This window comes from Salminus brasiliensis, chromosome 11 (assembly GCF_030463535.1).
Source record: "Salminus brasiliensis chromosome 11, fSalBra1.hap2, whole genome shotgun sequence".
Taxonomy (NCBI): Eukaryota; Metazoa; Chordata; class Actinopteri; order Characiformes; family Bryconidae; genus Salminus; species Salminus brasiliensis.
The window spans coordinates 20,948,292-20,961,632 of NC_132888.1; the positions used below are offsets into that span (position 1 = coordinate 20,948,292).

At 40.7% G+C, this 13,341-nt stretch overlaps 1 protein-coding gene across 1 annotated transcript in view; it reads right to left on the reverse strand.

Annotated features, from left to right (window-relative positions):
• Positions 1–766: 766 nt before the first annotated feature.
• Positions 767–13,341, reverse strand: part of gkup (glucuronokinase with putative uridyl pyrophosphorylase) — a 13,915-nt gene continuing 1,340 nt past the window's right edge. Inside the window, exons 6-23 of the mRNA XM_072692142.1 lie at positions 12,968–13,056; positions 12,129–12,285; positions 11,899–11,976; positions 10,687–10,778; positions 10,497–10,602; positions 10,329–10,408; positions 10,167–10,235; positions 9,066–9,126; positions 8,927–8,943; positions 7,402–7,459; positions 7,213–7,305; positions 7,029–7,089; positions 5,541–5,654; positions 5,388–5,445; positions 4,255–4,323; positions 4,090–4,153; positions 3,889–3,960; positions 767–1,493 (exon numbers count right to left, since the gene is read on the reverse strand). Of these exons, the coding sequence (XP_072548243.1) occupies positions 1,398–1,493; positions 3,889–3,960; positions 4,090–4,153; positions 4,255–4,323; positions 5,388–5,445; positions 5,541–5,654; positions 7,029–7,089; positions 7,213–7,305; positions 7,402–7,459; positions 8,927–8,943; positions 9,066–9,126; positions 10,167–10,235; positions 10,329–10,408; positions 10,497–10,602; positions 10,687–10,778; positions 11,899–11,976; positions 12,129–12,285; positions 12,968–13,056 (1,434 nt within the window). The 3' untranslated portion in view covers positions 767–1,397. The remainder of the gene's footprint in view (positions 1,494–3,888; positions 3,961–4,089; positions 4,154–4,254; positions 4,324–5,387; positions 5,446–5,540; positions 5,655–7,028; positions 7,090–7,212; positions 7,306–7,401; positions 7,460–8,926; positions 8,944–9,065; positions 9,127–10,166; positions 10,236–10,328; positions 10,409–10,496; positions 10,603–10,686; positions 10,779–11,898; positions 11,977–12,128; positions 12,286–12,967; positions 13,057–13,341) is intronic.

The window sequence follows — 13,341 nt, forward strand, 5'->3', positions numbered from 1 at the left end:
TTTAAGGAAGCATGTGCTAGCCTTCACCCTTCCAGTGCTGGTGGCATTGTATGAAAGGTGGAGGCCTAGCTAGTGGGTGGGAAGCAGCAAGGGCTAAAATAGGGAGAGGAAAAATAAATAATAATAAAAAATAAATAAATAAATACACCAGCAGCAGCACATTTCCATCCATAACAAAGCGCTGATCAGCCAAACCAGGTTTGAGATGAAGACTATGAATACGACTGGACTTCACTGAGGTTTGGATCCAACAGTGTTGTTAAAGGGAAGGGTCAGTACAAAGCAGTACAGACTCAATCTATCTGATCATCTTTATCCTGCGACAAAACATCAGATCAGAGCAGTCTCTTCCATTCCATGCAAGTCATATGCTGTGGCCTTCATAGTCACCAGACCTTAATTCAGTTGAGCTCCTATTGGATCATTTTGGACTGACTTCTCTCAATCACCACCACCACCACCATTAAAAACACTGAGAACTGAGAAACTGAGAAAATATCATTTGGAAGTACGGTGCTCCATTCCTCCACTTCAGTTCAAGCAACTACTGATCAACATCTATTTATGTCATTGCTTATTATTTTTGTATTTAAAAAATTTTTTATGCCATTTTTCATTTTTTTCCTTGAATTTGTCACACATATGCAAGTTGTGACACCACAAATTAATAATTAATGCAGCATTTATGCACATGTAATAAGTACAGGAATGTAATAGGACATATACTTACTTGCCTCTCTAGCTTAAAGAAAATGGGTTCAATGCAATATTTCAAATCAGTCTACAAAATCAATTTATTGAAAATAACATTAGCATTTAAAAATGGCTTCAGTCCTTGGAATTTCATTGAAATAAAGTATGAAAATTAAAGTAGTACTGCTGAAATGGCATTTTGCATTACATAAAAGTATATAAAATCTCTATTGCCATGCTATATAATTATATATGATGTGTGTTCTCAATGAATTGCTAAAGCACTTAGCAGATTGAGCTGAATTTGCCATGTTTAACAACTACATTGTAGTTTGCACACACAAAAAAAACCCCTCAACTGACAATTTTAGACTAAATCACCCCCATTCTAATAAACATTTTGGTTGGGAGTCTTGGGCTATTATTGTCTTGAAAACACAGGGACAGGAAGGGCGTACAATGCTGGCATTGATAGCACTTTAACTGGTCAATTGTTTCTGCTGCCTGAGACACGCAGCAACAGAGCTTCAATGATTCACATCTGCATCCACTGCTGCAAATACACTGTAGCGCATGCCAGGGTCAACGCAGTGGCCAGTAACAATGGCCACTTGTGCTCAGTGACAAGTGGGAGCGAAGTGTGCAGTCACCTTTTAGAAAAATGTTACCTAGTCCAGAGTCAGTGAATGGGGTCAATGAGCAAATCATTTTGAACTGTGCGCTGTGAAGTCAGACGGGCAGTGAGGCACAATAAGGCAGAAAACACAGCCGGCCTCCTGGAAAGCTCTCTTCATCTCCACCTAGTGGGACGACAGGCAAACGGACTGTTAGCACATTCTTGTTAGTAATATACTTACTGCACTGATACGGACTAGCTTTATACATCACTGAATCATAGGCCATATACATAACTGCGTTTAATATTAAAAATATAACTGCAGTACAAAACTGAGATATTTTTATATCCAGGAATGCAATGGTCAATATCTGGACTTAGAATGGTATTTAGAATGGTATTTAGAATGGGGGGGGGGTCAAAAGAATTAATTCACACATTCTAAAAACTAGCTATTACTAATAAAGCATGTATGTCACCGTTATCACACTGAAAGTTGGTCCTTAAAAAATTTCTCAATTTTTATAAGCATACATTTGATTCAAATATGCAGATTTGTATGGCAAGGTCAGTGGTCTCCAACTCTTCTCCAGGAGATCTACCTTCCTGCAGGTTTTAACTCTAACCCAAAAAGACACACCCCATTCAGCCAATTAAGCACTTCTGAAGGCAGTAATGTGTAACACCAGCCGTCCAGTGTAACACCAGCGACACCACGCAGCACCATCCGCCCTGTGTAACACCAGCAACAACATAACTGCCAAGACAGGAAAAGCATTAAATGTCCATCGGACATGTCCCCCAATATGCAGATTAGACGGTCAGGCCTTACTGTACATTCTGACTAATGAAGTTAACCGAATGTGAACTTCAGGCCCTGCTGTAACAACCAACACAGAGTGACACCTTGATTAAAATTTAGAATCAGATTAGAAACAGGTTTAATGTAACGCATGCATTACTAAAATGTGTTTTAATAATTACAGTAATGTTATTTCTAATAAATACCAGAACTGTGGCTTTAAGAAAGTACACACTAGGGACAGAGAGACGTTACTGAGGGCATAAGAACACAGTTTTTTTTTATTATTTGTATTCATGATTCAAATCTCCTCGCCTCCACTGAACTTATGGCACCGAAAATATTTTAATTTTTTAATTTATTCATTATAACTGCATGGGTCCCTGAAAAAGTAGCTGAATTTGAATGCATGTAACATGAGGAACACACTTTGCCACCACACCCAGATAATGACCATATTAAACACTGATATCTTAATTCTACTTCATCCAATGCCTTCTATTACATTACCACACCAAAGTGGGTGTGGCCCAAGCCAGCAATAAATGTGAGATGCTGGAATTCAAGATGTGGGATTCAAGGATTCAAGAACACTTTATTGTCATTCGCATCACAAGTAGTACATGGGGTGGAACGAAATTGAGATCTCAAGGTCCCAGTTACACCCAGCTACAATATACTGTCAAATCAGCGGTCTAAACTCTGGAACAAGCATAGCCAACTTATTGGCTCACGGCTGCTGATTAGTGGTGTAATGGACCACAAAACCCGGATCACAGATCGGATCAGCAAGAAAGGAAAACGGGAGACAAATGAGACACAGTAATTTGAGCTTTAGTCTGAAAGTGTTTTGTGTTACTGCTGTGTTTGTATTAATGACTTATTCTGACACTGTCTGTGTGCTAGTTTGTGTAAGGTACATGGTCTGTTTATAAGCAGTGGTGGCTCAGTGGTTAGGGCACCAGGCTATTGATGACGGGGTTGTGGGTTCAATACCCGGGCTCGGCAAGCTGCCACTGTTGGGCAAGCCCCTTAACCCTCCCTGCTCCCTAGGCGCTCACCTCTGCCCACCACTCCGGACATGTATGTGTGTGTGTTCACTGCATGTCTAAGCAGAGCGACTGCCTCGCTGACATGCTCAACCCCCCCTTTCATTTCATTCCACAGTAAAAGTTAATAGTGGAGTCGGTGGTTCTGAGGTTGACTCACTTGAAGATTTCTCCTTTTGACACTCAGCCTGTGTCCATATGAGACTCCCACGCCTTACACCAATATAAAGGTGTTCTCCTCTCACACACCAGAAAGAGTTCTCTGCAGATGTGTGGCTGTGCTTGATGTTTTGCCTTATGGCTCTCATGGCTCAGTGTTTGCAGACCATAACGGTTTTATCCACACGCTCCATTCACATGACAGACAGCTGCTCCGCCTGCATGTTTTCACAGCAGCTCTGTGTCCACATTGAGGGAATTATCACTGTAAGTAGTAACAGTAGCAGTAAAACTGTATTCCTCATGTCTGTCCCGAACTGGCGCGAGTGTGATCTATGCGGATCACGGATTATCTGTGATCCATTACACCACTACTGCTGACTACTAGGGGAGTAAAACTTTATACTGAACGCCATGGATTTTTACTATTCAGTAGTACTGAAGTAATGCAGTAGTTGTGAAGTACTGAGGGCCCAGTCCTTGCTGTACCCTGTCATTTATATAGCAAATATACCCATTAAACAATACAAATTATAAATAAATAAATAAATAAATAAAGTCAGCTGTACCAGTTGTTGAGAGTCCATGCACAATCCCACAACAGCACCACCGCTGCCAGGCAACTTCACAGCAGAGCCAAACTGTGCACACACACACACACACACACACACACACACACACAGGAATGAACTATGCTTTGGAATGAACTTTACAGAATTTTACAAAACCCATGAAAATTACCACAAGCAAACACCTCCTTCACTCTTTACCTGTCTCGCCAGCTGTACCATTTTAAGATTTCCTGGGCCCAAACAGTCATCAGTGTAAACAGACCTGCAGGGCAAAAGGTGGTCTGATAAACCTCACTGTTAATGACAGGCATCTCGAGACACTACATTATGAGTCAGAAAGTGTAGACAGAACAATCTTTTTACCGTCTCAGCTCAAAGTTTTCATCCATAAACTGAGCTAGTCTGGACCAGTCCTTAGACTGGATGGCTGCCCTACATATAAAAAAAAAAAAAAAAAGAGAAAGAAAGACAGCAGTTTAATCCCTAAACTGCGGATCACTATAAGGATTGAATTGCTATACTTGTGAATGGTAATGTAAATAAATGCTACGATAACCATTTAAAGAGCATTATACAGAAATTGGTATTTCCTGCTCCTGGGCTCCCCCTACAGCCAACGAAGTGGAATTTCACTTTGAGCCACCCCTAAGGTTTTACACATTTCTGGACAAGCTGAGAGATACAAAACAGTAATGTAGAGTAATGTTACTGAATTTTACACTGATATGACTCGGGTTAAGCAAGCGTTATTCAGTTCTCATGAGCATGCCTGCTTTACCAAAGTTACAGAAGCCCTATCCGGATGTTTTTAAAATGAATGAACAATTCGCACAGGATAAGTAATCTTGGCATAAATAACAGAGATGGGAGTGGCTACTCGATTTACTTGATACCGTCACCTCCAAAAACATGACAACCCAATCTCATAACCCACTTGTAGTAATAATTGAATTGTTGCTTGAAAATTTTGCAGCTACATGTTCATTACATGTATACGCAAGGTTTGTCACAGACATAAACAACCCAAGGTATCTGTGCCTCCTCAAGGAACCATGAAATGCTCCTTTTCCACAGGATATGATGAAATATTTACCTGCCGATTCGCACAGGATTAATATGACCTTTTTATTGTGGCTTGTTTTACAGAAGGTAAAAGGGACAGGAATCTTTACTGATGCAGGAGCGAACGTTCAGACAGAACTAAAATCACTGAGAAACTCTGGTAATAATTACATTACCCCACCTTCCCATGTACAATTAATCCTGTCTGAATAGGGCTATAGCGCAGTGAGCAGCAGAGAGTCAGTAGAGCATCACAATGACTGCACTGTATGACTTATCACATGGAAAAACCTTTGTAAAGGCATCTGCTTACTGGCTAATATTATTACTGTGTGTGATTAGTGTATGTATTGTGCACTGTTTTTAAGTACAAGAAAACTGTTCAAAACAACTATAACCACCACATGTGAATCATGTGGGTGTCCTGAACGAACCTGGCTTGGTCTGTGAGTTCAGCAAACCGTTTCATGGCTTCGACCACATCAGAGTCACCTGGGAAACCCGAAATGAGAAACCAGTTAGAACAAAAAAAGAGCTGAGCTACGTGCACAAAGCTTGCAGTGATACGGTGTTGCTTAATACTTTACCGTTTAACCAGCGCTGTCTGACGTTGCTGTGGATGCGGCCAGAGTCACTCGGATCCCCCAGGTAAGCCAGCCAGAATGTAGGGAGACTGCTCATATCCAGAGGGATATACTCCCCTAAACAACCAGACAGATAGAAAGACAGAGAGAGATCAGTCAGCTCCAGGCGTGTACATGTAAACGCATGTTGTGTGTGGGTACAATGACGCCCCCTTGTCACAGTCATGTCACTGCAACTGAATCCCAACAGATACTCCAAAAAAGCAGGATAAACTCTTAGTTTGGAAGAAATAATAAATGAGCAGGGGTCCAAATACTTTTGTCCACATGGTGCATCTATATATTTTAACAGAAGGCGCTGTATTTACTCATTTCTATTTTGTGTTGCTCACCTCATCTGAATACAAAAACCACACTGACAATTTGCACTAGCTCAGCCTAGAATATCATAAGCCTACATCACAGCAACAGAAGCTCAGATTTACACACGTGTAGGAGGGTGGGGTTGAGGTGGGGGCATTGGCATTGGGCATGTCCCCCAGACTTTTTGGTTTTAGTATTTTAGTGATGAACAAAGTAGAGAAAAAAAAAAAAAAAAAAAGTCTTTGAGCAAGAAAAAGAAAATAATTTCTTTCTGAATATCGTCGCTGTCCTGCAAAAACCATGTATCTCTATTTTTCGCATATTTTAATTGTTGACATATTTTGAATCTGTTAGTTGTCAGAATTTCATGATGAATGGACCAATAGCAATGCTCCAAAATGGCCTGGAATCAAATATATTTACATCGACTTCCATTGAAAGTTTTGTCCTTCTGCTGTTTTGTCCTGCTTGAGAATAGGGTTTTTAATGTGACAGTGATGATGGGTGTCTGTGTTGCCTGCCGACATCTGGCACATTTTTATGTGAAAGTTCAGAATCTTGTACACTTTTACACTCCTGCTGAAGACAGAGTGAGAGAGCGGTCAGAATGTACACAGATAGCGCTTAGAACAGCAAAACAAATGTTTGGCGAGATATTATGAAAATGACTGAATCCGTATAATGACGCTCTCTGATGAAACAGCAGATGGCATTTACACTTGTACATAGGTGTACATAGTAACACCATTCCATAGACACTTGATGCATGATGTTACTATTTACACTTAGTGTGTGTATACCATCTGACCATCTGCAGTTACTATTTACAAAGCATACATAGTAACAGCATTCCATTGACACTTGTGTAAATATCTGAATCTAATCATGTAAACAGAATGATTGGACGTAGATGGCACTGACCAAACTGTTTGCTGCTGAAACTTTCCCATATGTCTAAACTGTATGTACAGTCATTGCACACCTCTTACATTCTGCTATGTACATTCCATTGTGTTCCTTCCTTTGAGGACAAACACTGAAGACCTAAACCCCTCCATTTTCTGACTGTGAATCAACAGACAACTCATCTAAAAGCCATCGAAGGAAACAAGACTTTAAAGCCAGTACCATAACCTCGCTCTTCCATCAGCTGCTTGCTGAAGTCCATGTACACCAAACCCTCGTAGACCTGCAAGAGCATCATGAAACAGTGCTGGTGTGAGAGAGCTGCATGGCTAGGCTGTGAAGAAGCTGCACAGTCATACAGGACCGACTTCCACTACTCGAACCCCTTGACTCATGCGGGACTGACCTGCACCACTCGGTCCTGTAAACCAGCTGTGATGAAGAGCTCATCAGTCTCCACGTTCAGTATGAAACTGGCTCTGATTGGTTTAGGAAGGTCCTGTCAAAAGAGCAGGAAGCTTCAGTGTCAACTTAAAGACAGCAAGTTTAATATCTTACTAAATAAATAAATAAATAAATAAATCGATGAACATACATCTTCTGTGAGGTTGTAAAACTTCATCAGGCACTTCAGGGTAGAAGACACGATCGCACTATACATAAAACATAACCATAAAGTCACAGCAAGAATATGATCTGCATATGTAAATAACACATACTGCCTCAGTCATAATGAAAAGTTTGATCTCTGAAATTAATGATTACTAATAGAGAGAAGATCTGAATCACCAACGTGATCTTTGCAAATGTTGAGGCATATTACAGAGACCCCATTTACACTTACGAGACTAGTATCTGGATTATCTCCTGACAGGATTTTACTCACATGCATTTACACTTGGTAGTCAAATGTGTCTCCAGTTAGTCAGACTGAAATCTGATCATTGTGTGGGATGGAATATGCACATTTGCTCACTGTGCAGCAATTATTACTAGTGTTTAGGTTGTACTGGGAGGGGTTTTGGTTGTGGAATGCGTTTTGGAGAGATGGCTGTGTATACAATGCTCTAACATTTGGCTTCAATGGGTCTCAGATCACCTCCTGAAGTGGTTTGAGTGATCGGATTTGTACCTGGTTTAAATGCATCTCAGGTGTGTTTACACTTGCATTATTTATGTGGATAGGCCTGATCCAAATATAATTCTGATACTCACATTAACACATTAAGTGACCAGGTGTAAACAGAGTCAAAGTCAGTACTTAGTAACTCCCCCTCTGGCAGAAATCACAGCCTGCAAACACCTTTTGTATCAGCTAGTGTCTTTAAGTTCTTGTAGCTTTCTCTCTTCTTTGCAGAAGGCCTCCAGTTCTGAAATGTTCTTTGGGCCCAGGTAATCCATAGTGGATTTGAGAGGTTTTGGATCATTATCCTGGTGTAAAAGCCATCCTCAGCCTTTTAACAAATGCCCTGGCATCTGCATCCAGGGTTAGTTGTTGTTTCGTGGGATTCCATTCTTTTGTCCACTCATGCAGTATTGCCAATGCCACTGAAGGCAACACAACCCCAAAGCTTGTTCTGGCTTGTTCTGAATCACATTTTAAATGTTGGGTTTTGTGAAGAGGTAACAGGTAAGGGTAAGGTAAGAGTCCTCCACAAAGATTAAATTTGTGCAAGCAATGGTGCAGCACCCTCTTTACAAAACCCTCTTATGCTAAACTTTCATGCTTATTCTTGGCAGTCATCTGGGCCTCTGCAATGCTCAGGGTGCCCAAACATTTGCACAGACCACACTGATGATGTGATGAAAGGAAAATATTCATTGGGACTTGTTAACTGACCTATAAATACTGTGTTTTGTGTTCAACAAGCTACAGAGGAGGTCTTGACTACTATTACAACACTTTAGCATAAGACAGACATAATTAATAACTGTGTGTTATATTTGAGTATAATCATGATCTGATTTGAACACTGTATGTACATGTATATAATTTATTCATCAGTAACATTTCACTTCCCTTTCCCTTTAGAGAAACAGAGGCCGTGAGATACAGGGTGTAGGAGGCAGGAATAAGTAAAATAATGAATTCTTGATTTTACGCTTCCAGAAACACTTACCTACTGCCAGCCAGGCCCTAGCAGTAAACACAGAGAGACACGGATTGTGAATTTCCAGTTTTGATGCAGTTCATACCCACAGCACTTCTGTAGCTTAAACATAGTGTTGGAAGAGCAACACAGGCCTAATTAGACTCACCACCTGCCGTGGAATATTAGTGTCGTACTTTAGAGTGAAGTTCTGCTTGGTGAGAGCAATACTGTCAACACACAAAAAAAGCAGACTGCATTCAGCACACCCATACTCAAACTGATACTTCAGCCATAACACATATGTACATGAGTCCTTCCTGTCTTGCTGAAGCAGAGGCTGATGTAACTAAATATAAATGATAAATGTAAATCTCAAAAAGACTTGTTTTTGTGGTTTCTGATACTGTACTAGACATGGTCATCTGTAAAAATGGACAAAGGTACACCACACAATTTAAAAACAGCAGTTTTTAAGTTTCAAACGCATCTTCCAATTAGTCAACGTATGTAAGGGTGATAAAAAAAAAAAAGTCAGTACTTGCGCACATTTACATTTTATGGCCATACTTAAAAGGTTTATGTTGCATTTCTGAGCTACAGGCATATTTTTAAAAGGTCCCACTGAACACTGGTTTTAGCCTAGCATGGATACCTGCTCACTTTCACAGATTTCAATTCCTAGCACCTCACTTCTGACTCCCCTTCCCTAGATCAGGCTTTAGGCAAGCCGGGTCACAAAGACTGATTAGTGTAGCAACCATACACAATATTATATATATATATATATATATATATATATATATACACACACACACACACACACACACAAGTCTGGTGGTAATGTGTTGATGCTCCACCACTATCTTTACAAAGTGGCCATTGTGTTTTACCACATTGCTAGGTTTGACAAAGGTTAGCAGGGCTTTCAACAGTGGGCTGGGTGTATGCAAAATTTGGGGGCGTAAATAAAACGAGTCATGACTGTTACATCACAGTTTTGGGATTTCAGAATTGGCCCACAGTACAGCTCTGTTTTGGCGGATATCTTTTCAAAAGAACAAGTTCACCAATGTCAGTTCCATGTACTGAACTTTCATTATTCCAATCTACAGTATTGTAGGCTGTTGTTTCAAATCATTTTAGTCCCATTTCAGATCCACCTTCCCATGGAAGTGAAATTGATACAGAGTACAGATACCTTTCAAAGTACTGTTCTGAAATTTAAAAAGTCCAGTGTTATATGTTTTAGAGATCACAAGAGGCTCACCCTTGCTTTGAGCAGAACTGATAAAACTTCTTGCAGGTGGCCTGTAGCAGCCTTAGACCTCCCAAATACCTGTCCAGAAATGTTTTTTATTAATTCCATTGAGAAACAGTGCCTGCACACCAAATCAGGAAGTATTGCTGAAAAGAAAGAATAAGAACTAACCCCTCCTTGCGGCTGATACGAAACAGATCCTGCAGACTTCCGAACTCGGTGGGGTCATTGAGAGGATGAGGCAGGAGGACCTAAACACACACAGGGCAGAGGAGTCTATAAAAAGGAGTTTTGTTTTTTTCAAACTTGGGTTTGCTCATGATTTCTGGTTTCATCTACCAGAGCCTGGCTTTCCACTAGTGTGACTTCGGCCCAGAAGTTAGAAATGGTCATGGCGATGGTTTTCCCATTAAAGCCATCCGAGGGATTTCCCATCAGGCCAACTCTAAAAAACAGTGAAAGAGAGAGAGAATACAACTACAAAAATATGTAAATCATAGTGTTGGATGTGTGGTGTCTTGTGCCTCACCTGGCATAGGAACGACATGTGATGGGTTTGGCTGGAGATTCCTGCTGCTTAGCTGAGTAATGGGCAAGCCATTTTGTGTAGTCAGATAAACCCTGTAATAGGTGACAGGGCAGGATTTAGCTGGTACAAGTGGTTGTTACTACAATTCTTACTCACTCACATCAAGTAAGCTAAAGATTCTCCACAAGGTGTTGCTATTTACGCTGTGGTAGCTTTTGGTGTTTCGCATCAAGGACACTGTGTGTTCTTGTTAGTTAGCCAGTGTACTGCTTAGGGATGCACCAATCCGATATTAGAATCAAATATCAGTCCCGGTACAAACAAAATTAACTGGACTGGGTATCGGATAATTAGTCTGATCCACGGGACCGATCCATTTTTGGAACCCGATTCTCGCACTGCCGGTATTCTAGGCTTCATAACTCAGGAACAAAGTAACCTACAGAAGTGATACTCAGCAAGCGTGGTCCCCTCGACCTGCCATCAACTATCAGTGAGTAATCCAGCTCGCTCTTCCATATAAGAAGAAATTAAGAAGAGAGGAGCTGCTAGGAGTTCACAGATTTCGAATTTTTCTGAATAAAAGTCCTGAGTCAACACTGTGCCGAGGTCCAGCGCAATTATTCATTTTAGTGACCAATAAACAGAAATTGGGTTAAATATATATATATTTAACCCAATTTCTGTTTATTGGTCACTAAAATGAATAACTGCGCTGGATATATATATATGTGTTCCTTTGTTATAGTAAAATTAGTGAACTAGTGATTACGTTCTGATGCCTTATTGTTTATTAATTCAACAATGGTGTTGGATAGGTATCGGCCGATACGCAAAGTTCATGTATCTGTATCGGAACAGAAAAAGATGGATCGGTGCATCCCTAGTACTGCTATCCATTTTTAGCAAACAGCACACCATACACTGCCAGAAACCACACAAACATGACCGCAAACCAAAATAAATGATTAAATGCAGACTGCATGATGCAGAGGTACTGAACCTTCCAGTATAGCTACATTAGTCTTGTAACACTGGCTGATAAACTATATTCTATATAGACAAACTCACAAAGCCGTCTGGTTGGATTCATCAAAAGTAGTGCAGAATTAGTATGAACTATTCATACAGTATAATTATTAACTACCACCGTAATCAGCTAATGCCATGACAAACTAGTGCCAAATCTACGCACATTCTTCAAGTACCCACCACTTGTCCAATGAGTTGGAACCCTGTTGGCAGCTTCATGCCATATACAGGCATTTTTACTTCATTTATCAGCCATTCCTAGGAACAGGGGCATAAACACAACAATGAGAACCAGCTAAAGGCTGAGGATCTGAAACCTCCAACATAATACTCTCTGAAGTGAACTCCAGCGTTCCTCTTATTCTCAGTACTGTTTGTTAAGATTCGACAGGAGCAGCCAGAGCACTGACCCAGAACCTGCCAAACGTCTTGTCCTCCACATTGGGCTGCTGGAGCAGGAAGTCTGAGAGGTACGATAGTGTATCTTTGCGGAGGCAGTAGAAAACCACACTGGCCAGACGAGATGCAGTGACGCCATCCTGTGGCTTCTCGAGGAAATGCGTGATCCTGTAATGCACGGACCAGTGATACACAATATCAAATCTGTCAAAGAGGGTTCTTTACACTATGCTACAGAAGCATTAGTTAGAACAATCTTTCCACTGATGGTTCTTCAGAGGGTTCTGTCATTTTGTAAAGAGTGTGAACAACCTTTTCAATGCATAAAGAACCTCCATGCCATGTAAATGTTCTAGGAGGAACCTTTAAATTCATAATAAAAGTCTCAAAATGTGACCAGGTTTTTTTTTTAACACCCATGACACCCCACTACACCTCATGACATAATCCTTCTCCAGTATCAGGATTATATCTGGATAAGACCAAACCACATAAAAAAAAATGTGAACACACCCAAGACAAATTCAACACAGAGACAAATGCGATCACTCGAACCACCTCAGGAGATGATGGGAGACGCATTTGGGCCACATGCTATAGCAGTGTAAACACATCAATCTCTCCAAGACTCATCCAACAATCAAAACCCCTCCCACTACAACCGAAACACCAGTTAATTATTAATAATAATTGCAGCACAACTAGTGAATCTGCATATTCCGGAGATGCATTTGACTATCCAGTGTAAATGCACGTGGCAAAAAATCTTACCAGGATACAATCCAGATACTAACCACATAAAGTGAACCAGGTGTAAACGGGGTCTTAGACGTTCCAAAGTTACCCTTACCTATGAGATTCTGGACACACTTCCACAATTCCCCTGGAGCAGCACTTCTCCCCTTCTTCCAGCTCATAGTATATAGCCAGCTCTCCAGACTGATGAACAGACCACAACAGCTGTGATTATACAGGTTAGCCTCTATCTGTTGCTTCAGTGCTGTGAGGTAGCTCATTTCAGATGGTTAAGACTGCTTATAGAATACGTATTATTTGGGCCAGAAAGCTCCTATTCTAATATTGTGTGTTAACTGTTCTGACTTCTGAATGGATACGTGTTCAAGCAAATAAGAAACAATAGAAAAATGTAAATGTAAAACAGGGGCACATCCATCTACTGCCAAACTGTCTACTGTGTCCTTCTGTGTACTGTGTGCTTCCAGA